The following is a 27,447-nucleotide window of genomic DNA, read 5'->3' as shown; positions in this document are numbered from 1 at the left end:
ATGAAAGAAGAATCAAGTTCAGTTGGTGGGTAAAGGTGCCAACCAATATAGACAGGCCCTTCAGCTCTATTACAGATGTCATGGCTACCAAGTACACAACAGCTGGTGGGGATTAGATAACAAGCACTCTGGTTCAGAGATTAAGCTCCTGAGCTTTATGAGTTTACCAAGCTTTTTGGAAGAGTGACTGTTTGCTTGCTAGCTGGGTTTTCCTTCATTCCCACAACTCTAATTATAAACAGTTGTTCACCTCAAGAGAAACTCTAGTCTACTCTTCCATTGGTGTCTGCACATACCTTCTGTTAGCATTGACAGGAATCAAACGCATGCATTAGAAGAGAAGCCCTGTCATTGTTTAAATGCAATATAATGTTGAAAGAGAAATAAAGACAGCAAATTCTCAGTGTGAACTGAAATATTAAAGCCGTTGTTTATCAAGCTGAGTGTACATCCAATCCATTCCACCTGGTGAGGGATAGAGGAACAACTTTGAAAGGACTGTGACACAACACATAGTTGCAACACTTGAACTTAATAGCATAGGCTACGTTGTGTGGTAAGATAATTTAAGGTATTAAATGTCTAAGGTCCGCTCAATCCTTTTGTAGGTTTATTTCTACCTGTAAGACATGTACTTGCAGGATTTTCTCTTGTTTGCAGCTTGCTGTGCAATTTTCTATTTGACATGAGTGAGCTGGGAAACTGTGGACCAAGGATAATGTCTTCTGCATGTACCTTCATATTGATACTCCAGTTTCAACCTTCCCTGCTCCAAACAGTAAGATGTGCTACCATCATCCATTCTCCCTTTGTAGTGTCCACTTGGGAGAAATGCAGATTTCCAGCTGATGGAAAAGACAAAAAAGCCTGAATCAAGGCTCGGCTTGCATTAATTTAGGCTACTGGTCCTGTCATACCACTTCCTAACATATGATCCTAGCACCAATCTTCCTGCCTCTTTCCTCCTGCCATCATTTTGCAAATTATAGAACCTGATTGCTTTAGAACACTTAGGAACCGGTTTCAAATAGCTGAGGAAAATTACACCCTAGAGAATGATCCTCATCCAGATGGGATCCATCAGATTTGAATGACCTCTTCTCAAGGATGAGCCCCATTAGCATTAACAGAATCTACCTCACAGACGTGCACATAATTTTTAACAGAATGTAAAAGAAGGAACTTAGTACCTAAAAAGAAAACAATCAGAAAATAAAATCTGTATTTTCTAAGTGGCTGGACAGCACATAAAGCACTTTTTCTAGAACATCACTTGATTAGTTTAAGACCCAAATTCAAAACCAGCCACAGGCTAAATTAATTTGAGTCTGTCCATTCAAGATGTTGGTTATCATCATACATTCTGACTGGACAATGTTTGTTAAGCTATTTTCTACCTATATTTGAATAAAAAATCATTTCATATGATCAACCTGCACCTGTCCAAATAAATAAATCAATAAACAAATGAAACATTCCAACATCTCATTGTTTATAGTGGCAGAAACTCAAATGAGCCCCATTCATGCCCTATTGTCCAAGTCAAATGTAATTTGAACCCAACCGTATGGAGTTGAGTTTCTATTGTACCCAATGCGTGGTTCTTTCCTAACAGACTAGTATGAAGGTTGCTAATTATTAATAGCATGTAAACAGTTACCAATGGTTCTTATGCTGCTTTACATACTTTACAGAACATTAATTCTAACCAGTTTCTGACCAAGTATATCAAACTGTATGTAATATCTCTATCTTAAGACAAAAATATTAATTGCTGAAACTGATCAAGATTCATGCTTTTAAAAGCCAAGTAGCCATGTAAACTGTTCCATTCCATATACCCTGATCTTTGACAATGCTCTCCTATCACCACAGTTACAGGTAATTGGAAACAATTAAAGGTATCAGTGGTCAACTCCCAAAAAAGAGAAGTATCTTTGTGAAATACAAAAGCTCTCTCAAACCCTCAACACTCTTCATTTTAATAAACAGAAGTATTTGCATTATTTTAAAATAGTCCATTCTCCAATGTCTAATAAGGAACAATCAAAGTATCTCTCAATGAAGTGATAGAAGTAAGTATAATTGATTGCTGGGAGATCTAAACACTGATGATGGGAAGGAGAAAGGAGTGTATTACTACATTTGAGAAAGATTTAAAAAATCATTCTTCAAATAGGAAATGTGTCCTGTGATGTTTTATAAAGACAAATATGTCAAAAGTGTTTTATATTAGTTTTTATCTGTTCAGAATAGCAGTTCTGATACTGCAACAACCTTGTATAACACATATTTCATTTGGTAAATCTTTAATCGCAAAGTAATCACGCCCTGGTTCTGTGCTCAGTGATCAGGTTCTGTGATGTTGCAATGCTGAACTAGTGCATATAGTATGTGTAAATTAATAAAGCTGTATTCCAGGAGAGGCAGCACGTGAGACAACTTCGTTTCATATTACACAGAAGACAGATTACTTACATAAGCACAAATTGCATAAGAAAGCCGTATGAGGTCAGACGAGATGTCCATCTTGCCTGTCTCTAACAGTGAAAGGAAAATCTAAGAACAGAGGAAGCATACTGCAATGCTTCCCCAGAATACTCTTTCAAGCCTTTGACAAAAGGCAGCTGATGGGTGTCCAAAGACAGTCCCTCAAAAACGCATCCAAATTAAACACATCCCCCATGCTGAAAAGCAAGCAAAAATAGCCATTTCTATACTATCTGAATGTGCAATAGCATGTCACAAGTCCTGCTCATCTTGTCTGTAAGACTGACTTGATAATGGCATGGACAACTTAGTCATAATTACAACAGTATGCTATCAGCTTGACAGTCTGCACAAGGAGAACTCGATTCCTTTTGGTTCAAGTGATTCCAGGACAATCATGCACTGCAAAGAGCTCTCTGCTAGACAGGTGTTGACAGTGGATGCAAGTTCTGCAGATATGACCCCTACCAGTGGAGAGCTGTTCATGATGCCACCCATACTTGATCTTTACTTTCTCTGTCCTCCTTCCACCCTTGAAATCATTTTCCTAAGACTCTTCCTGCACCTGCTCATTGCCATAATTACATGCAGGAGCCTGTTCACACCGTCTGTTACAGATAAGTTGGACTAGGCTGCAGCTATAATCAAAATACCATTCTTTTTCCCACCTACACTCTCTCGTTTCTGGCTAAAATGCCTTAAGAATCACTGCACCAGGGATACCTCTGTCTTCTGCTTTCCTCCACTACCTTAGGCAATATAATGTCTGAACAACATGGTCAAATTGCTGTCAGGATACCTACGCAAAGGATAACTTTTGCTTACTAGAGAAACTCACCTAAGACTTAGCCCAGGCTAGCCAATAAAGAAAATAAATAAAAAGGACATGCTATGCTAACGATGGAGGAAGAAACATTCACTGGCACTGATCTTATGGTGATACGGGGTGTGCTCCACATGTGACAGACCCTGGACAAGCTCTGAAACAAGTCACCTAGGATTTTCCCTCTACTTTTCACTTGGGGCAGCTAGAATGCCTTCCTCCCTCTTTTCCCCGAGGGCAGAACCCATACATGGTGTGCCACCTGAGAAGCCCTTGAACCAGCTCATAGGTCAGGTAAATATGCCTCCACATGTACCAATACTCAGCTCAGCATTACTCTGATACCATCCTGGGCCTTCAAAAAACCGCCAACCCAAACAAACCAAACACCCCTCAGTTTGGCTGTGGTCTCTACCGTTGTGTACAGCCCTGCTGGGACTCACAATTTCTCTGTAGATGCAGCTTTTTCAAATGGAGGGAGTAAGTACTTAAACACAATGTTAGAGAGACAGATGTAGGTCTTTCCTCAAGGACCATCTCCAAGGATGCTCCCAAAGAATGGGATCTGTTTATAAACAATGAAAGTGAATTAGAGCTGTGGTGCCCCAATTATAAATAAGAAAACCTGCACCTTTCCAATGTTACTGAGTTTCAAGATGAGGAAGAGAAAAGGATAGTGGTGCAACAGGCCATGCCATGCAGCTAAAGGTAACCTAGGTACAGTGCCACACTAAGGGCTGACATGGCAGAAGTCTGTAAAATCATTAATGACATGGAGATGGTGAATATGAAACAATTATTCACTATTTCTCATAATATAGAAGCATTATGTCATAGCTGGCTACCTGAGGAGAAAAGCTAAGGCTTATCTGGGCACTGAACTGTCTCCTTTCAAGGAACCAGTGCTAAAGTCCAGCAGCTGCACAGAGAAGTTTGCCTTGCTTGTTTTATGTATAAAACAATTAACTGATAGCTTCTGAAAGACCTACTGTATTACATATATGTTTTAAACATGCGTAATTAAAGGTTTATACTTCTTAGATTTTATTAAAAGTTTTATTCTCAAGAGTAAACTGAAAACATGTTAGTGTAACAGGTGCAAGAACACTCACAAAACCTCTTTAAATGCTTCCTTTCACTCTATGAAATAATTGTTTCACAACATCACACAAGGGTGTCTAAAATGAATCCTCAACATGCAGGTTTACAGTAACAGATTTCCTGTAGTTACACTGTTGGGAGTTCAGACCATTCAACAAATCAAAATTTATGTTGGATTTGCACTGATTTAAATTACTTTTTGTAATGAGCTCTGGACAGACAACACGTGACTAAAGCAGAAACAGTCTTCACCCAAAATCTACTTAAAGCTTCTCCTATCTTATTTGCCTTAATTAAGTATTTAATAATTTAAAAAGCGACTGAATTAAGGGCACTGCCCTATGTCATCTCCCATGTTTATCCACAGAAAACTTCTGCTTGGACAGATAAAGCCAAAGTTGCCAAGAACTATAAAGTCACACCAAAATCACTTCAGTAAAAAGGGTTCATACCCTGTATTACACATTTTTGAGGAGACTGGTAACAGGCCATGCAGGCAGATCACTTAAAATGTTGGAGACCTATGTCCAAAATAAGCAAACTAACTTCACATATGCCACTAAAAGAGAAAAAAAAATCTGTCCCTGACAATGATTAACTTCTTACTGTTTACATTACAGGAGAGACAACACGACGTTTGGCGACCCATTGTGATAGGCACTAAACATATGTAGTGGGAACAGTTCCTGTTCAATGATCTTACAATTCAGTTAGAGCCCAGACAAAAGTTGGTGTAAACAAACAGAGGCAGTTAAGGAAAAACGACAAATACATTATGGTATAGATAAGCTACATGCAGAAGTTATGAGAGTTAAAGTGACAAACAACAGTCATGATCCCCTAGCCTCTACCAGTTGGACTGGGTTTAAAGCAGTCATCCAAGAAGCACATGTTCCATGTTTGTGAAAAAATCCAACTTGAGAAGTTGAAGCAATTATAACATAAAAATAACTGTCCTCAATGCTCTATTTACTCTGTTTCCACTCTCCTAAGACACAAAAACAGTTAATGTCCGTAATGCAAAGGGATTATGACCATTCTTCATCCAATAAAATAACACCACTATAGGTAAAGAAAAACAGATAAGAGAATTAATTGGCAAATAACGGTCTTAAACCAAAGTCAGCAAAGCCAAGCAAGTGTGAGGTCCCTGTTTAATGATTTACATGTAACAAAGCAGTAAAATTCCCTAGAGGAATAATCAGATTTTGCTTTTTTCTCTTCTCAAAATTTTTTTTAAGGTATGAGGGCATTTTTTTCTTTAAAAACATGTGTAAAACTTGTTTTTCTATTGCACTCACTTTCACATTCAACCAACCTTCTATAAATTTATCTATCAGTTTAATATCAATGTGCACAGCAATGCCTCTATCTAGAAATTCACTATGCATTTTCTTGTTGAGGTGTCTACTTGCTGCCCAGAACCGCATGGCAAGAGAAAACCAAACTTGTCACTTTATTAGATGGGTTTTTGTCAGGTTAATGCAGATGAGCAACACGCCTGGGGAATCCAGTAACTGCCTCATGAAGACAGACAAAAATCTGCACCAATGCAGCCAGCTCCTGCAGCCTCCTGCCACCTTTATTTCCTTAAGTGGTCTTAGCTTAATGCTTTTCAGTCATATTCACCTTTTTATGACCAATAAAAGCTGCCAAGAGGTAAAAAAAAGCAACTCACTAATTCATTACTTTTCGGTTTATAACATAGATGCTCCTACAATGGGAAAATATGCCCTGAAAGATGTGTATTAGCTGCTGCTTCTCCTTGAGTCACAGTTCTTGGGCTAAACATAGTGGACTCCCCCTATGGTAAACCCAGCAAGATTGGAGATATTGGATGCCAAAAGTTAAGTCCTCATCCCTCTGTAAATGAACCTTTCCCCTCCTTTCTCCACCTGCTACAGAAGTGCTCCTATCAGTTGACATTTCCTTGTTACATTTCTTTTTTCAGCTTAATGGAATCTGATGTCACATCTGTAGCAGTTTTCAGTGGAAACGTATGAGGCTTTATAATCGAATATAAACCATTTCTTGCCAGCTGAATTATTAATGCTATAAATCTTTGTTTTGTATAATCAATACACAATGTTTCCAGTGTCCACAATGATGTGCCCAGAGAAGCTGTACTTCCAGGCCAAACTCAAGACTGAATACTTTTTGCTTTTCACTTTCCTATCATACAATTAGTGACCAAATTACCTTGCACTGTCTGAGTATTTTTCGTAGTATTTTAAACACTATGCCGCGTACAAAAATTATGTAAATAAATAAAAAAATAAACCACCAGCTTTAAGCCCCAAAAATCCATAGTTTAGAATTTGTTTAAAGCATTAGGAGTCAACATGATACTGTGAAACCTATATGAACAACAGAAATCAAACAGAGAGTGACAGCTAAAGCAAGTTTGGACTTGTGAAGTTTTCCAGATAAGGAGAAAATAAAATATTTGTTCCATATGCTTTAAAATTTTCATTGCTTCCTGTTGAATATTTTTATTGGATTATTAAGTTAGTGGGGTGGTTTTTTGTTTACAGAAGCTAGAGAGCTGCCATGCTGTATCTCAAAATCTTCTTCATCCACAAGAAAACAGTGCAAAGGAACAGTCAAAAATTCAAGGACAATTAATATTCAACTTTTTAATCGAAAAGAAAAACCCTGTCCTGAACAGACTATTTTGGGTATGAAATCTGTTTGAAATAATGACTTATCACAGTTTTTTTTGTCAACTTTAAAGATTCGATTTGTGAAAGCAGGGAGAAAGCTGTCTTCTTTTCATGTAATTACAGATTTCATAGAAAGTATTACATAACTTTGAAAATGAAAGGAAGCACTTTCAGCTGGCATAAAACCATGCAACTCAATTTAGAAAAATAATAAAATCAATAAAATCACTCTAATTTGCATTAGTTGAGTGCCTGGCCCTCTTTTTTTCCTTTTGAATGTATGCATCAGTAGTAGGGAACTGTCTTATGCTTCGCTATCTCATTACACAACTACTAATTTAAATGCAAAGTGTTGCTATTAAATTCACTCAGTCCTAGGGTGCAGTCCCGTAACAATGTAAGTCAATCGAAAACCAGGCTGCCCCTTTCTCTACCCCAGCTGCACATCTCTGCTCTACTCCTACCCTATCACTGGCATTTGTGTAACCACACAGCAAGCTGTTCTGGGAACTGATCTGATAAAAAAAAAAGTGCTTTGCTATAAAATCTGATGAAAAATTTGATTTTTAGTCGTCAACATGAATATAATGGCATTATATACATACCAAGTTTTCACCAATGACTATTAACCAGAACAGCCTTGGTCTATTTAAAATTAGTCCAAGAGGATAAAGATGCATCTGATAAGGAGTGTTCTAGAGAAAGACACATGCACACAAAAAAGCCTAAATTACAATTTCAGTCACACCCACTAATCCACACCATCAGACTGCACACACTGGAGTAAATGAAGCCTCATCTTCAAAAGCAATTTGCAGAATTACTTGCTGATGTTGAAGAACTACTTCAAAAGAGTTTAAGTGTTATGGAATTTTACTGTTTTTTAAACAAGCCACTGTTTAAGCTCAAGAGGAAGGGGGGGGAGTGTTTGTTTTTTAAACAAAGCTTGTAAGATTTCATTACTAAACTATCCAGAATGTTTATTTTAAAAGCATCATGATTACAAATAATGGCATTTTGCAGTTTTTAACTTACCCTTATTCAAATGTTTCAGTTAGAAATGACTGGTTTTACTGCCTTTGTGGAATCTGCATCCAAAAATACACAAATTGATGACTTTTCAACAACATTAAAAATGAACGTTCTAGCTACAGCACAAACACTACTGCTGCTAACTGGCTTTAATTGACAACAATTTCAGAAGTAAGACTAAGCTAGCAAAGTTCATGGGGACAAATCATCCTATACACTAAACAGCAACGTGCCAGCTGCAGCTGACACAGCAGTTCTGGGCAGGGCAGGGCAAAGCATCTGTGGTCTCCACTACACTCATTTTATGTATAAGGATATCTTGAACAAGAGACAGAGGTGCTCAGCTCCATGTGATAGCAAACTGTTTGAGGCATGGACTTGACTTCTTATCTGAAATTAGCTGGAAGACATAAAGGTACTTCTTGAAGAAATCATAATGTATACCAGTGGAGACCACACCAGCGATACCTCAAGAGACATAAAACCTAAGGTCACAGACTGTAATTTTTACAACCCATATCAATTTTCTCTTCAAAGTGAGGGTTATTCTGGTAGGAGTTTGTAATGAAACTGCAAACAGATGGTTATGGCAATAGAGTTTACTGTTCAAAGGTGCAATTTTTTCACACTTTAGGAGGTAAAATAAACAATGGAGAATGCATTAATTTATTCAACTGTTAATGCAACAGGGCCAAGCCACTTTGTTCATTTTATCTACATCAACTGCCAGAACAATTACAACTAAGATACTTGATGTGTAAGTAAACTTTCTGGTATAATCCTCTGGAAGTTTACTTTTCAGGTCGCAGTTTGTTTTTTGTGTGTACTTTTCAACAATGGAGTTGTTGCAGTTTAGCTTGGCATCCAGCTATCAGTACAATCACTTACCTTTGAATGAAATTTATAAAACATGAGAATGAAGCATATGTAAGTACACTAAATTAAGTCAAATCTCCTTTCCTTGTTTTTCTGTTTTTAATATACATTATTATTAAGAACAATTGCATACACATATCAAACACGCTTTAGTCCAAGGCAAATACGTAGTACCATACTGAAATCTAGACTACAAAGAATACGGATATGGTGCTTGTGTTAAGAAACACAATATGCACAAAGGTCAAATTTATGACTTTTCTCACATCATTTTACTGCCAGGTCAGCATATGATTTAAGGATATAAATTGAGATACAGATGGGGCTTTCCTAGTACTAAGTTAACTCCAATTCCATTGATAGGAACCAATTGCTAATAGGTAGAGTTTTCAGACTCTAGTGTTATTGTATATAAATGACAAAATTCAAAGCAGCTATTCAACTGCTCTGTGTTTTACATACATTCCTGTGATATTATTAAATTTTGCTGCATGTATTTTCCCTTTTTCACTAAACTGTGTTTTCCCTTTGAAGTCTGTGATACACTTTCTTATTTTGCAGGATAAAATGAACATACATTTTCCATATTTACAAAATTAGTAACACTACTTTTTCCACAAAGTTATAGTAAAACATGAAATCTGAAACTTTGACTGGACATAGTCAAGGAATATATTCCTAATACTGAAAGCTGATTTAACAGAGATAATATCATTTGCAAACTATGCATTCAGCTGACATGACAGCAAAATACTTTTGTGTAAATACGTACTGTACTTTCAAACAGATATATTACACATCTCACACAGCTACTTATACCCATACTTGCTGAAAACCTGCACAGCAAAGGCCATTTTTGTAATCTTTTCCCTGTATTTTTCTGTCATTGTTAAAGAAAAAATGTCACACAATTTGCAGTAACAACTTATTTGCAAAATTACTATCAAAGGGACAAAAACTCAGGAAATTTAAACCACTAAGATTTCTTTTGCCATACTTTCTGCTTAATCTGACCTAAATCAGCGCTTCCATCAAAATAGTATAACCTTTCCTTTCCCTATTTTCTGCATTGTCTCCTGTGTGCAAACAGCACAAACATTTCTGCAAGTACACACTGAGCCACACTAAAGATGTCACCTGGTTAAATCAACTCAGCACAAAAACACTTCTCCATTGCCAGTCATGTTGCCATCGCATAAAGGTATGTGCCACACAAAAGAGGGGACAACTGAACCTGTAACTTCATGTCTTACATTCTACAATTCTGATCTGACAAACAATTAAGGACATACTAGACTTGACGATGTCCGATGGGATTAATACCTGTATCTTTGAAGAGGATCAGAAGCTAAAAGCAATTGAGACAATTGTGAGTAAATCATGATCAGAAATTGTAATGTTTTATCTTCTGAATTCTGTATCAGGACAAGCAAAAGTGATACTAACATTAAAAGCACATCCCTGTGGAAAAGGAGCATAGACTATTTTTTTTAGTTTATTGTACACGTTACACATCCAGTGAACATTAAGGGAAATGAAAAATAAAATTCCCTGAACAACCTAAGAAGCTGAGAAACATAGATCCAGGAGGCACATCTGCTGGCTCCAGCTAAAGAGAATAAAAGCCAGGGAAATACCTCAATCAGAGAGCTGTTGAGAACTCCTAGGCGTTCTGTGTTTCATTTCTTCTTCTGGAGTTTTCCTTATTTGTATGAATTGTTACATATTCATTGAGTTAGAAACAAACAAACAAACATGGACTTTGTAGTTCAGTAATAAACAAATCTGGAGAACAAGAGACATGGGTTCATATCCCTGCTCCAATTTATAATAATTCATGAACAACTCCGAAAGACGAGATTTAAGGAAGCACTTTGTAGCATTCAATAACCTTCACTTTTAAGGCACTCACTGGAAAGACAGAAGATCTGAATTTAGACCTTACTCTGAACCACTGTCATTTCAGGCAAACACCAGAACTCCCAAATAACATCTAAACACCTTTATTGAATAATGTCATATTCTGTGGTGGGACTTAAACTGCAATATTTGTCCAAAGATTACAGAACTATTTCTGCTCTGCTAACTGATGAAGCCTTAGTGAAATTCAGTAAGACTGATTCTGGCAAATTTCTTTGGAAAATGGCACTTACGCTCCTAAGCCACTAAAGACACCATTTTCTAAACTGCTAAATTTTACTGAGACACAGCTGATTATAAGAAAAATAAACTTTGTTTTAAAATTTTTTTAAAGAGACCAGAAGAATGAAAAACATCTCCAGGAAATCTGTTTTAATCTTTTCTGGTCCATTGGCAGCTGCTTCTTTTGACCACAGAGTTACCAAGATAAAGGGCCTGACTCTGAAATTTCAGACCAGTGATGTTTAATGACAGGCCGGGGAAATAATTCTGCACTCATCATAACATACCTAGATCAATTATGTCTGTAGTAGCTGTTTCAAGATAGAGTGAGATTCAATATAAAGTACCCATTGCAAGTCCGAGACCCCAGAGTAGATGAGAAGTCTCACTTTATAGTCTTGAACTCCTTCCCATGCTCATCCTGTGCACTCATTAGTCAAAATATCCTTTCAGCCCCTTAGGAAGAGGACTCTCCAAATGATACATACTGGACAAACACTGCTTTGGTCCAAATCACATTCCCACAACTCGTGATTCCCCTGACCACTTACTGGTATAGCACCCCAAAGAATTTGGGACTGCTCGTGTGAGCTGTCGTGAAGACAACCTCGTGTAGAATCGCTGACTCAGAGAGACATGTACCCCACTGACTTCGCCAGGATTTAGGGCTCTCACCTCATCTCTGCAGGCACAGCAGGGAGAGAAGCAAAAACAAGTATAGCAAGTAGAAAGAGAAAACGAATCTTAAAATCATCAGTCCCAAGGCAACCACTACGCCTACAACCATAATTTCTTCTTCTTTCCTACCCTAGGTCATGACCCTCAGCCAAAAGAGGAAGGAAAGAAACTGTCCTTTCATCATTAATTTTGCTATGCCATTCAAGAAAACAACACTGACAACACCATAAAACCACAGTTTAAGTTGCCACTGGTATTTCAGCCAAATGCTAATCGCCACCATCAATTGTCTAATATTTCTCATTACCTCTTTAGTCATTCTAACAAATTCCACTGCAACTTATACAGGGTCTGATTAAAATCTTCTCTGGTTGACGAAGAGCCAGCAGAAAAAAAAACCCTATCCCTCTTCTACCACAGTACCGGACCACTCCATTTTTAGATAGATAATAAAGCTGTATTCAAAAACTATGCTGTTGATGAATGCTGTTCTAATTTCAGAAACAAAAACTACTGACTACGTCACCTGAAGCAGAACACTGATAAGAAAAAGCCTGTGTGTAGACTGTTGTATCATTAAAACTGGATTAAAAAAAACCAACACAAAAAACAATCTGTCATGCATAACTTCAAAGTTACTTGGTTTTGCAAATGTAAAGCAATAGCGTGGATCTCGTACGCATGATTTTAAAAAATAATTAACAAACTTATTATTTATAACTTACAAAGGACAAAATATTTCTGATGCAGAAGTCAAATCAATGCGGAAACAATATAGCTCAATGAACTGTACACCTTGCATCATGCACCAGTCTGGTACATGCCAACAAAGAACCAGCATTAACAAGATTGACGAAGGTTAGCAAGCAGCACTTGCAAGATCCTAAGTTTCAACAAAGTTGGGAACAAAGCCAGGTGCAGCACCACAGTGTCTCTGTGGTGAAGTAAGAGCAGGGAAGGATGCCTTCTACACACCTCAGTCTCATCGGAACTCAAGGTTGACGCTTACTGCAAGTGTTTTCGTAGACAAGGTCCCAGGCTTTCTAGCATGTCTTCTCAGCAGTACTGAATACTGTGAGCATGTTAAAACTATTTGTTGCCGTTTCTGTTGGCTCCTTCAACAGAATACCAAGACATCTTAAGCTCTAAGACTTTATCCCGAGCATGCAATGGCATGAACCCAGCATACACAGAAGAGCCTAAAATCTTAGACAAAGAATGAAGTTCACAAATTCACTCCACAGATTCAGCAGGGCTGGTCTGATAATGAAGAATTAACTTCCACGAGTACTACAGACAATTACACACCTTCCCTTGCAAGAGCAAGACACTCTTTTCTGACCAAAAAGTATACAAAACATAGCACTGCAGAAAGTTGTTTCTTTTCTCTTTCATCCTCTCCCCAAGGCACAACTGTTAGGTGTGGTTTGTCATCCCACTTAATGCACTACTGGAAGGCATGCCACTGCTCTATCATAAGGGCTGCAGAAGAATGTGCAGACAGAGGGGAGGGAAGACACAATGCCAACTGGCATTCATCTGGGGTTTTTGAGAAATACTTCAAAAGCAAATATTCCAACAGTTTTTTCCGTTTAGTGAAATAGTTTCCCTGACTAGCTTTTTTCAGCCCCTGGGTGTGATTAAATCTCTACTCTCCCACACCCCCCCAACATAATTCTTACACTTAAATCTTGACATTTATATTATTACTTTTACAAATTAATCTTTCTCTATGGATTGTACCATAATGCTCTAGGGAAACTCATATGTTCCCATGAGTCTTGTGAGAAGTCTGCCAAGTGCTCCTAGACAGATCAAAGAGAAAGTAACGAGAAAAAAAGAAACAGGGTTCTCCCAACTGACAGGTCAACCATTTCTCCTCAAAAAGAAAAAATAATAGTTAACAGAAACAATGAGGGAGACAATCAGGTTTCAAATTTGATGGAACTATCCCATAACGTACTACAGTGGTCATTTCTGTACTAATGATTACTGACTGGTTTCACTGAATAGGCGGCCAATAACCTCACATTATTCTTTAACTTATCTGAGTGGTACAAATCAGATGAGTTACAGACCAAATTTCAGGCCGTACAAACTGCAGTGCTATGGAAATGTCACTCTAAAGAGCAACACAAGCCTTGCAGACAAAGTTAGCCAGAAACTACCTACCTATGTCCAATATTTTAAAGTGTCAGAAATGTTACAATGCTGAAAGCTGAGTGCTAAGTGCAGACATACATATGAAATTCTAAAACAGATTTGCCAAAAGACTTGATAGCCAACTTTTCTTCTAATCCTGCTGCTTCAAAACCTCAACAAGCTTAAGTGACCAAATAATAACAAAGGTATGTCTTAAAGCCAAAACAAAACTGAATGAAGCCAACAGTGATAGTTTATTTCAGCAATTCAAGATAAGAATATATACAAGAGCTATATAGGTTCATATCCTAAATAAATGTTAAAATTATGTACAATGCTATACTCAATATACAAATTTACCTGTTTCCCCTATTTTATCCACATCTTGACTTCAAGCTCAGTTTGTCAGAACATGTAATTTCTGGTCAAAAAGCACTAACTGTTGCAACTCCAATCAACTTACTTTCTAAGTAAAAAAAAAATCTGTTAGTCAAATTGCTTTCGACTTTGCCTAAACTAGGATTAAGTAGAAATAATGCAAGTGAAGACCTGGCCTCACCAATGACAGCAGCAAAAAAACCTTTGCATTCAGCAAGGCTGGAATTTCCAAAGTTTATAGAAATACATGCTAAGGATCTTAGTGTCTGGCGTTTCATAGTCCAGACCTATTTATAGTCTAGAACCTTTTTATGCCACAAAAACAAAATGCTACATCCATTCCAAGTTCACAAATAACTGTTATAGCTAACTAAAACATCAGCTAAAATGACAGATATATTTGAAAATAATTCATAAAATAGTAACACCAAGTTATCAAATTCTATGAAGTTGATTGCACAGTCAATATTCCTACTCCTAATTTAAATGCTCTTCTACATCACGAAAATCTTACAGAATCACTCAAATAATGTTATGCTTTTTGATGATATATACCTTTTCTATGCACATCATGTGCAGAAAATCCAGTAATTACAGTCATCACATATTAGGCTCTTGGGAAAAACAATTTTCTACATTAAGAATCAGATCTAGAGTCAGAATCATGCGTAGATGTAGGTGTTTAACTCCAGAAAGAACTCACGAATTAAAACTGAAACTACAATATTGAACATTTCTGAAATCTTAAGATGGATAGTGAATAATGCACGGTGTGCTTCATCAGCTTGCTGAGGAATTCTTCTAGTCTTTAAAAACAATTGTTTGTATTTGATTGCTAAATATGCACTCTGATCATATGCAGCATGACATATCAGAACAAGCATTTGGCTTAAAAGAATGAAGCTCAAAGTCTCAGTGGAAATGTTGTTTTCTATGCACACTTTTTTTTTTTAAATTAGATTTACTACACAACTCTAAAAAACACACTATTTACTGTCTGGGAGGACTGTGGAGGGAAAAGAAGGTGGGGAGAGGAGAGGAAAGTGAAAGGACCAGGTTTCAGAAGAAACACTCATGCAATTACTAGATGATACACAAATGCATTTTGCAAACACTGAACACACAGAAGACATCTTATACGCTACAACACAAAGAAAAATACATAAGAATTTGAAACGCTAGGTAGTTAAAAATACCAGAAGAAGGCATCCTTAAATACAGGGGAGAGAAAATTAAAAGCACAGTAACCACCACCTACATTTTTAAGCTTGTGTACTTTTCCCTCTGTACATTAGGAAAAAAAAAAGTCTTGGAAAAAAAAATAAACTTGCACACATGCACACACACACAGGGTCACAAAAGCTATGAAAGAGATACTTAACACAGGTGCCTGAGCAGATGACAAGCCATTAAACTTTCACCTTTAGGTAGTTATGATGATCTGATGTCTCTTTATGATATCTCCCATTTTTTTAATTAAAATCTACAATGTGTTTAACAAGCAATTCTTTCATCAATCTTTGATGTGTTTTACTTATAAAGCAATGACAGTTTTCAGTTCAGTCTCCTTAAATTTCCAGAGAAACCATTTTCCACTCACTTGCTTTGAAAGCCATTAAAACAACTTGATGAAGAACAGCAGCAGGGGGCTAATAGAAGCCAAGGCTTAGTAACAATCTTTAGGTTTTTCTCTTAAGACTTTCTCACAGACCCTCCTCACAAAGATCCTCAGGGCTTTTCAATCCTCTCCTTTCTCCCCACCCCCCAAAAAAATCAGTTCAAAGTGACAGATGCAACTAGCTCCAGGTTTTGCTATTTTCTTAATTTCACTTTTACCTCTCAATTTTGATAGACTCAACTGAAATCTGATTCCCATAGCGGTGATCATCTCCTCATGTCTTCCCGTTGGGAAAAAATAATACACAGAAAGATTCAAGAAGTAATTTGGAAATATCTTCTAACCTATCATCTATTCTGAAGAGAGCACTGGTACAAAGAAATGTACCTGTTGCTTAAAAGTCAGATACAACTGGCATTCAATTAATTGAATTAATCAGTGATTTATTGATTAGTGGTTTATATATAGTTCTATGTTCTACTGCAGTACCTTCATAATGACAGTGACCCTGTAACAGTTTAAATCTTGGGATATAAACTAAAGAACTATGCAAGCCAACTGCAAAAAATCTTCAACCACTCTTTAAAAATGGGAACTGCCTGTAACAAATGGTAAGTTCTTTGGTTATAGATTCATGCAAATATAGAAATCAAAGTTTTATGGAAAACAGAACTATTAGGATAGTACTTATGCTGATAAGAATCAGTAAAGCATACTTTTTGATCTATGTTTTGCTGTGCTCACCACCGTTTATTTCTTTATTATTATGGCCACTTGAAGTACAATCTTTGTTGATGACTAATTTTGGGAAACTTCTGGAACTCCAGAGCCCTATGGACTCTTCAATTGCTGTATTCAAGTGACGCCGCTGTGGTCAAAATACCACACATGGCACTTCTGCAACATGAACACCTACTTCCATGAAGCAGGGCTATGGGACATACCTGTTCATCCCAGATTCTAGTTACAATCCCTTGTTCTTTCAAAAACTAGAGCTACAGTTACAGTACACATGGCCAGGAGCAAACAGAGACTAAAGGAGGCCAAGTACACTTCTCCTCATCTTGAGGACTGGGGCAGCACATACAAGAGATCTGAGATCAGGAAAAGACAGATGGTGGGCATTCCCATTACAGCTAAGTCACCTCTTGTCCTTACATCACTGAGCTTTACGTTTTCCAGTTGGTGACTCTCACAGTTTGTGTTTCTACTTTATGTTAGCAAGCTCACATTTGTAAAACAAACTGGGAGAATACATTGTGGAATAAATTTCTAGATGTCTGAGAACAAATCTTATCAATACTTTCTCACAGCAACGTCAACAGGCATACTTTCTGCATCCCCCCCTTCTGCTAAAGTAATACACTATTAAAATGCTAATGTGAGATCTGTTTTTTTAATGAGATTTTCTTTAAAAAGTAAAAAAAAAAAAAAGAAATTCTAAGTCAGTGAACTGACATACAGTCCTATTGGTAAACAGGCAAAAAGTTTCTGTTGGCTTTCTGAGGTAATTATGTCATAAACATTGGAAAAGGATCCATCAAGAATATAAACTAAAGAAGTTAAGGAAGTACAGCAACAATATCCTAAGGAACAGGAACAGTTACATGTAATATTCTACATGCATAAAATCACTTTACAGAATTGAAAAAATGTAAGGCTGGAAGGACCTCACAAGATGACTCAGTACAACTCTCTTTTAACAGTGGCAGGACCAAACATATGTTATGTGAGTGCTATATAATACATGCCCTATATAGAATATGCACCTGAGCATTATCCAGTCAGAGCCTCCATTCAGGCTGTTCCATCATTCAAACTATTCTACCATTTGTGTAATTTTAGCTCTAAAATAAATACTTGCAATACTCTATGTGTAATAGCACTGTAAGATTGTTATGCTAGAAGTATATGACCTAGAGTTTGTCATGAATGCTACTGTGGAATAACCATTTAATTAAAATTACCATTAGGATTACTTCTTTCTGTATTAGTTTTCAAGTATTAATACTTACTTCTCCAGGAGGGTAAACTTTTTTTTCCCCGTATTTTCTATTTTCAGAGAAAGAACATCTCTCACCTTTAGGAGTTTAGCCTCATTTCCCTATAATGTATTCATCACCGCTCAGCACATCTGTCCCAGCAAATCCCATTTCCTGTTCTATTCATGAGGCTCAGCAACCTGGAGCTTTAGTGATTGCCGCCACACTTTTCCCATGGCCTTCTCACCTCTCACCCCCCCCAGCACCCCGCTCCCATTGTTTATCATCTGTTCTCCCCTGCTGCAAACTGCTGTCAGATGTTCACTTATCCCTAATCTTACTCACTGCCTTTGATATTCTTTCTAATCCAACAACCTGTCAACTGGGGCATCAGCCCATGTCCAGACCAGCTGCTCTGTCACAGGCCGTAAGATTCCCTCTCAGCTCCAAGAGGTATTTAAAGGATTTTGACACAGCAACCGCAACGTGAAACAAATAATTAATGCTGTTTTGATCAGTGATCAGGGCTTTAGTGTGACATGAGCTGACCACTAAGAAAAACTGAGCTTTACTTTGTTTAAACTTCAGTAAACTTCACTGTTACTGTATTAACAAGATTTTGATCAATGTCTGAAGGACAGTACCAAAAAGCTAAGTTCTTTAACTTGTTTTAGTTAAAAATTATGAAGAATAATTAATCTGAATGCAAGTCAGGGTGGCAGTTAACTTTATATGCCTGCTGTGTAAAGCATGCTTATTTATGCAACATCAACTTGTGTAGAGTTTTCAAAGCATGGGAGCTGACCCTTTAAGAGCTACAACTGAAAATACAAATGTATTTTAAATATGGCAGCAGTTGAGGTAAAATTGTTAGTTAAAACACGCTTGTATTTTCAGGACTATAATAAAATACAGTTTCATCCCATATAGACCACCAAAACCAGACATTTTAAAGAATATTCCCATTTACAGAAAATGTCTAATTTCCATAATATTCAGATTTGCTATAAACACTTAAAATGTTACAGTGTTCATCTGCTTTAAAACATACCAAATACACATAATGTCATAGCTGAAATGATGATTCAGATCACAGATTTTTTTGTACTGGGAAAAAGAAGTTTCTGCTATTTAAGCAAACATACGTATTTTGATCCAAACTGAAAAACAAATAAAGCATTTAGTTGTGGAAGAACTTGAATACTACTTTATTTCTCAGATCTAACTACAATTACTACAAAAGAGATGGTGACAAGTCAAAAAAGCCTACTTTATACCCTACAGTAGTCATTTTTCATACAGAAAAAATATAGTAACATCTCAGTGACGGACTTTATAACATGGTTCATTCACTTAGAACTAAACCACTTTCATTCTTAGGGCTTGTCTATACCAGGACATCAAGAAAATGAATCTGAAATAAGTACCTTGATGAACTTGAATTCTGCTAGTTAAACTCCATTAAACCCCTGTGTGGACACAGTCATTCAGTTTAGTTTACTGCTCCCTTAGGGCACGCACTGGAAAGTTAACATGGATTAAGGTACGGTATGAATTCAAAGTGCAATCATACTTTGAAAATGGTTTAACGTAAACAGAACCAGACTCTTTGTTGTAGAATGAGACATGGAGTTAATCAGTAAAGTCCTGTGTAGACAAGCCCTTGCAGATGAGGCTACTGGAGTGGTATTGTCAAAGCCCATGGTTTTCAATCTCTTCATCTGCAGACCTGGAAACATCTTCCAATGAAGCTGCAGACGTTGGTAGCACATTAAAATCTGCTGATAATTGATCTGCTCTTCTTAGTTGACTCACACGGATGACCTACAAGTAGTCCAATGGCCCTCAATGAGCTACGTAACAGAACTTGAAAAATACCGGTTTAAGCTAACTACAACTTACATACCTCCTCCTAATACTCAGTCTTAACTTCACAGCTATTGCACAGTAACCCAAGTAGTCTAGCTATTGATGACATTAAATGAGATTTTAATGTTCATTTATGCAACTGTAGACACATTTCAGCCCTGTGCAAGGATATTACAAAAGGTGCTCAACAGAGCCTTATTCTTTCCAGTAAGTGATATTTGCTGTCGTAAGTTTGTTAAATCGTACTATGAATGACCTAAAAATGTGAAGTTTTGTCACTGCCAACTACTTTTCATGTATTTACTTAAAAGAACCCTACATTCACTTGTCAAAGCATGCTGGATAAAGAAATTAAGACTAATACAACAATATTCACTAAAACAAAACCAAGTACTAGTGTTCTTTTCAACTACTACTCTTACTAACTAATTCTTCTCACTTCCCCCTTTAGTAATTCATAAATGTCTCATACAAAAATGACTTGTACAAATTTCCAGAGTTGAATTCAAGGTATATGGCAGAGCCAGAAGCAGATGTGCCTAGATTCCTTAATTTCTTTTCTTAAACCTGTGCTGTAATTGCAAAGAACACTGTTTCTCTCAAAGGAAATTATGTTCCCTCGATATTTAACTCCCTAATGCTGTCACTGCAAAAACGTCACATTTCTTTTCTTTCATCCATATGAAAAAATTACACTGCACTTCAACCATAATTCCTGGTTAACACAGCCGCAGTCTGATCAGTCAGGTCAAATATCTGCCTCATCCAGGATCCTACCTCTGACAGAAGCCAAGATGCCTAAGGAAGACTATACTGTTAAAATACTCTCAGCCTCCTGCAATTTGCAGCTCAGGGACTTCCTGAGCTAGAAGCGGTATGTTTGCATTTAAGATTAATACTATATACTGACAAAACAGACTTGACAAACTGAACTGCAAATAAATGTATTACTCAGTACCATATTTCCTACTACTGGAGCCTTTTGAAGATTCAACAGAAGACTTACTTGTTTGAACAGGTAACTTAAAAATCTGTTTACTCCCTCAACAGCATCATTTTTAACTGTCAAAATAGAAAAGAATGTTTTATGTTTATAAAAAATATTCCAGAGAATATTTCAGGCAGCTGGGCACATTCATGTTGCTATTACCATATAAAAAAAAATTCTGAATGTAAAATCAGATTGTTAATATAATTGTAACACTGCACCGCTTTGCTTTTTTCATCTTCAAAGTTTTCATGACATTAATGATACAGGCCTTGCTTCTCTCTGCATGTATACATAGAATCGGGGCTTTAATCTTCATGACACCTCAAAGACAGTTAAATTGTAAGGCACAGAAACAAAGTGGTTGCTCATGGTCACAAAAGAAAGCAGTAGCAAATCTAAGATTAGAAATAAGAAAATCCTTCTTCACTGATGAATTGCACTCTACTCCTGAAGTACATTTTCTACCCATTATAAAGTTCATGATGTGCTAAAATCTACAATAGTCTTGAAAATTACTTTAGGATGACTGTAAAACTCAAAGAGATTATAATTGAATTCTCTTAACACTGAATGAAAACATCACGCATTAAAATTAAATTGAAGGGAGCATTTTTCATGTTTAAGTTCAAATGAATGATTCTAAACATTAAATCAATAAAGGAAATGTGACGCTGAGGCACTGGACTACTCTGAAGCGCAGAAGGAACGTGAAGCTCACAAAAGAGCAAATAGTTCCAATTTACCACTACTGACTGTATGGTTCAGTCGATATGTATGGAGTTTTTGAGGTTTATCCTACATAATTGAAACAGATTCCCATTCACCATTCCACAGATTCGAAATACAAACTCACTTAAATACATACTGGGAAAATTACTGACAGTTGATATTAGTCTAGTAGCAAACTTCTAAAAGTTCCTGGGCAGAATGTATGTATATGTTTATACAATGCGAGGAAACAGTGGCAAGAGTTCCCTTGCCAAAACACCCTTCAAAACCAAAGCTATAGGAATCTCGGCTAGATCCACAAAGGCTTTGATATGTGAGCTCTGGGCAAAAGTTTCTGCAACAGCTCAGGATATTATTCCCCCTAAAATGATGCTCTGCCTCCCCTTGAAGGATACTGTCCCCAGCACAGAGATCACCAAAAAGAATATGCAAAGGCACTTCACTTAGCCCTGTGCAAAGCTCAGTAATTCAGCTTAAAAGGCTGATGGAGGTGGGTTTGAACTGGAACAGCAGAGTAAAAGCTGGAGCAAAACCACTTTCCTTTCTGCTGATTCTCAGAAGGTAATAACCGAGAGGCAAACACTTGCATGCAGCAACTTCTTAAATTACTACAGCAAGATTCACCAGAGCTCTGTCTGTCAAAGCCCTGTGTTAGGGTCCAAATCCAACATGCAGAACCACTGAAATCCCTGCTCAGGTGCTGATTAAGAAGACTACATTGAATCCAGATTCCCATTTGGATACTTAATGCTGTCCAAAATCCTAACAAGGCTGCTCAACTGTTACTACTCAGAGTCTACTTCACGACTTAGTCTCAGCAGAATTCTTAAACTTGGTATTTTTTTTGTCCGTCTCATATATAGGCCAGTGCCTGGCTAACATATACAAAAAGAGTGCTGAAGATTTACACACAAATGTGTTTCCCAGCAGTGAGCACGCTCTCCTGTGATGTGGGAAGTAATATTAATTGAAGCAAGATCTTGCAGCCTGACTCTACCACATCCCAGGGAAATGCCCTAGCCCTTGGGCATTGAGTTAATCTCTCATTAGCCATCCCTCTGGTCTCTTGAATAAATTATTTATGAAAAGCAGAAAAACTTCAATAGGAAAAAGTGAAAAGAGATTTACCATGGAGCTCTGGTAAAGAAGCCAATTCTTCAGGAGGTGATATATGTTTTTTTAAAAACAAAAAGCCACTTTAGACAACAAATCAATTTGCTTTGGGGGCAAGTACACATTAAAACTAGCCAGATGCTATCCTGTATGTGAGATAAATGAATTCTCTTCTTTCAGTACCAAGCAGAACAAAAATATGTCAACAGGATTCCTACTAACAAAATTAAGAGGATATTCATCAGGCTATATGAGGTACCTTGTCCATCTCCCACCCTCAGGCCACCCCACTTAAAATAACATGGCTTATTTGACTGAGGGCCCCATCTTGAGGAAAGGATTGACAGCTGAAAATTCCAAGTAGAAAGTGAGGTCCATTTTGAGGAGCTGTTAGACGTCTATTTTGAAAAACATAGTTTTAAACTGTACCTTACTCCTCCACATTGGCCCTAACCAAATCTGCCTACAGTTTGCTGAATTCCATGACTCCTTTACTGCACTTCCATTTTTACCTTTGCACTATACAAAGGCAGAACAAATAATTTAAAAAAGTGGTTGGTACAGTGATTTGTCTGGAGACCGAGGCCACTCCCCATACTTGGATGCCTGACACCAAGCTGCATGTTGCCTCCATCCACACGGTCCAAAACCTAGAATTCTTTCAGAAGAGTGTACACTTACTTTTATGCTTTGTGAGAAACATGCAGAGCTCATTACTTTTATTTAAAACAATATGGTGGGCAGAGGAAGAGAAAGATGAAAGTCCTCATACGAAAAGATCTCATGACCCTCTCTATTAGAAGAGCAGATCCACTGTGGGCATAAATTGCTGTAACTTCAGGAAATCCTAAGAATTATGACAATCCTCACTACAGTTAAACAGCCAGAAACCTACATTTTTTTCTCATGATCTTTTGGAGGAGTATTTCTATATGTAATCAAATGTAACAGGTCCAATCCAAAGGACAACTCAAGCTCTTGGAACAAGGGAAACTTAGGACTCGAGCACAAACCTAGAAAGACACTGATGGAGTTCTGTCTAACATGATAGTAACCGCCTGATTTGATTTTAAGTACATACAACTCCGTTCCTGTGTGCATTCACAACTGCTTGTCCAAACATCCAGATATCCAAGGAAAATACTCAGCGGGCTGAAACACTAATCCAGTCTTTGGGCCTACAATTTTGAATGTGTTAAGTTCCTCTGACAAACAGGTAGATGACCATCTGAGTCTATGGCTCCACTCTTGATCAGATGTGACCACGATCTTCTTCAGATGCGTAACCTGTGTGGGCTTACAACAGTATTTCCTCAGCATTTTGTTTAGATTTCACCCCCCTCCTGGATCTCCTTACAATGTCCTGTGGATTTCTGGTGGTCTGCAAACCTGCTAAAGCAACTGTGGTTTACAACTCAGTGGAGTGTGGGTTGAATGGATAAAATTAGACTTGGAGGGTAAACTGTGATATAAATCGACTATATCTAAATCTATGTTTCAACTGTTGAAAACTTAACTGGTTTAGCTATAGTGATGGGATCAAAATTACCACCACACCAAGTAGTGTAATTTTTACAGGAAATGTCTTAGAATCAATGCTGTAACATACATGTTCCTGATGAAATGTCTACAAATCAATACTGTAACGTAAGTGTTCATGAATGCTTAGAAATAATCTTATAATCACATGTATGTAAAAATTCTTTCAATTTCCTGTTTGTACAGAAAAGCAGTAGTTGTAAAAAACCAAACTAATAAATAAAAAACTCTTATTCTATATACATACTTGGACAGAGAAGTTATGTTGAAATATCAATGCCTATTTTAGGAACATATCTGTTTGAAAATAGATTTCAAAACCTCAGTCTTCAAGGCCTAAATTATCCATCAATATTATATAACACAGAAATATGCATCAATTAATCTTCTTCAGATTACAATGAATTATAAGGGAAATGTTATAGCTTCACAGAAAGTACCTGTACGATCACCTCAAACCTTCCAGTTACAGCATGATGCCACATATTGCATAAAGTAAATAGCCAAACTAGTTTCGGTTTTCATAGTGCAGCAAATGCCATTATTGAAATTTTCCTCATTTAAATTGTTCTGTTATTCAGAAAGACTTTTTTATTAGATTTGGCTTAAGTTCAGCAAGAAGGTGCAGGGAATTCATGAGGGGGGGAAACTAATTTTACTCTAACATAAAGCACCAATTAGAAGAAAAGTTTCTTTTCTTTTTCCAGCTAGTGAATAAAAAGAAGTTGGACGAGGGGAAGATCTACTCAGCATAAAACCATTAAGATCAAGGGCTGGATTTCAGAAATAATTTTCAGTTTTAAATGAGTGATGGAATTTTCAAAAATTCTTAAGCACCTCACTCCCTTAAAGATACTTAACTGTTTAGGTATTTGATGGGGTTTTCAGCAGGCCTAAATGCCTTTGAAACAATTAGTCAAATGACTAAAAATATTTAGCATTTCCTCTGGTTAGTAAGTCAGTTTTTAAATGTAAAATGTGTTTTTAATAAACGTAGGGCCTGTCTCCCAGGTCAGGTGCAGACGGTTGTGCACTCATTGAGCTTATGCTCTCAGTAAACTGGACCCAAGCCAGCTTCTGTACAGATGCCATATAAACTACATTTGCACATTCATTTTAAGACAGTGCTGCAGCCAAGAGAAACAACCTCTGCCCTCAACCAGCCCCCAAACACTCATCCCTAACCACCACATTACCACCTCCCCTCTGCCAGCATAAGCATTTGAACTGAATTAGAGACCTTGTTTAGGTTAAAACTAACTTCTTTTTTGGCCAGATTAGGTTTGACCTGCACCAGATCCCTGATCCAGCTCACTATGTTGCTGCACAAACACTGGTACAGGAGAGGAAGTAGCAAGACGTGCAGAAAGGGCAAGTCTACTTCTTTTGGTGGCAATGCTGGTCTCTGGCAAATCACAGCATGTGACCAAACACACTCGTATTTCTTCTTTACCATACTCACTGCATTTAAGTCACTTGTATTCAATTAAATGTAATTTCATAATACAGTTTTGTACATTTTAATTAAATCTCATTTTTCATGTAAATAGAGCATGAGTCAGAAATGAAAATGAAATTAAGGAGTAAGACTTGTCACTTATAAACTAAGCCATCAAAAATTCAGAACATGAAAGAATAAGAATGTTCTTCATGTTTTCTGATACCTAAAAAGAAATAATTCAGTGTAAAGCTTTCAGCTGTTCACAAAGCAAAATGTTTTACTTATCCCAACCAATGAGAAGAGGGCTTTCTTTAGGAAAAACATGTACAAAATATATTAAAAAAGGTAAAAAAAATCAGTTAATCTGCTTTGATGCAACCTATCTGAACACTTGCTTTTCCTTTTCTGTGTCTTATCTCACTGTTGGACTTAGACACACCTCCTCCATATACATTCCCTCTTCTGCCTTTTCAAATGATGTGTTTAGAAGCGAAGCAAAGGAGTAAGAGATGTGGTCTGCAGCGTGCATTTCTAGGGCTGTCCAAATTCTTCTGCTTTTCCACTTTCACCCCTTGACCTGGGTAAAACCTCACCCTGGACCAGCCAATGCTGCATCGTCAGCTAAACAACTGGTTTTGTGCATGACCTTGCCCACAGAAAACGTTCAAGGAACATGCAGCACTTTGTGCCACGGAAAGTGACTTTCCTTTCACGCCTTGCATTCCTGCCACTGTTGGAGGTACTAGTTCTCAGGGATCCTCTGCAAGGTGACTCATGTTGATATAAACATGATAAGGAAAGGGATTTCCTTCCCCGCTTCGCACGTGCCGGTGCTGAGGGTGGCCTCGCAGAGCAGCAGTATAACTTTGTCGATCTAAGTTAACAACCTGCCACGCAGAGGGCTGCCCAGCAACAGGCTCGATCTGCAAACTATCAGCACCAAAGCAAGGCCCAAATCAAGAGGTGTCCCGTTCAAAGGTGAACCAAAAACCCAGAACAGGGTTAAGGACACATCCCCAGACCCCGGTGAGGTACCAGGCACCCGGGGGCTTGGCGCACCCTTGGAGGAGCTGGAGTTGGTGGCACACCCCAAGGCAGTGCCCTCCACAGGCACCTGTCTTTCGGGCTACCTCGACCGTCCACCTAGAGCCCCACCTTCCCCGCCGGCCAGGGAGGGCTGCGGTGGGCGAGGAGGAGCAGAGCAGCCGCCCGAGGGGCGGTTCCGGGCGGTGCGGGGCAGGAAGGCGCCATGAGGCTGAGGCGCACGCTCCTCCGGCGACACCGCCAGTGTCCCAAAATGGCGGAGGCGGGGGGTTGACAGGACACCAGAGGGGTCCACGGGCCCCGACCGGCCCTTCTCCTTCGGCCTCCACCGCTCCGCGCCGCGACGAGGCGCGAGAAGCCCCGCCGCCAGGCCGCGGCGGAGGGAAGGGGCGGGGGGACGGGACGGGACGGCCCGGCCGTGAGGGAAGGGCCTGGGCGGGCGCCGAGGGGCGAGCCACCGGCGCCACTCACCTGCCGGTAACAGAGGCGGAAGGGCCGTAGGTAGAGGGAGGAGGTGCAGGGTTTGAGCGCCAGCTCCTCGATGGCCTCCATCCCTGCCGGGGGCTGTGGCCGCCAGCAGGAGGAGGAGGAGGAGGAGGAGGAAGGGGAGAGGCGCGCGCAGCCGCTGGCGGCCGGGCCGAGGGCGGCGGGCAGGGCCGAGCCCAGCCGGGCAGGGCGCGGCGCGGCGCGGCTGTGATGCGCGCAGAGCCCGCGGCAGGGCGGGCGGCTGCCGGCTACAGCGCAGGGCCGGGGCCCCGGCGCGGTACGGAGCCCGGCAGCTCCCTCCCTGGCAGGC

General features: G+C 38.5%; 1 protein-coding gene across 1 annotated transcript in view; it reads right to left on the bottom strand.

Annotated features, from left to right (window-relative positions):
* The window catches only part of NUDT14 (nudix hydrolase 14), a 60,508-nt gene extending 33,305 nt beyond the window's left edge, over positions 1-27,203 (bottom strand). Inside the window, exon 1 of the mRNA XM_059819735.1 lies at positions 27,123-27,203. Coding sequence (XP_059675718.1) covers positions 27,123-27,203 — 81 coding nt within the window. The remainder of the gene's footprint in view (positions 1-27,122) is intronic.
* Positions 27,204-27,447: the final 244 nt, after the last annotated feature.

This window comes from Gavia stellata, chromosome 7 (assembly GCF_030936135.1).
Source record: "Gavia stellata isolate bGavSte3 chromosome 7, bGavSte3.hap2, whole genome shotgun sequence".
NCBI lineage: Eukaryota > Metazoa > Chordata > Aves > Gaviiformes > Gaviidae > Gavia > Gavia stellata.
The sequence above is the reverse complement of the archived record's forward strand: the minus strand, read 5'-3'. Positions and strand labels throughout refer to the sequence as shown.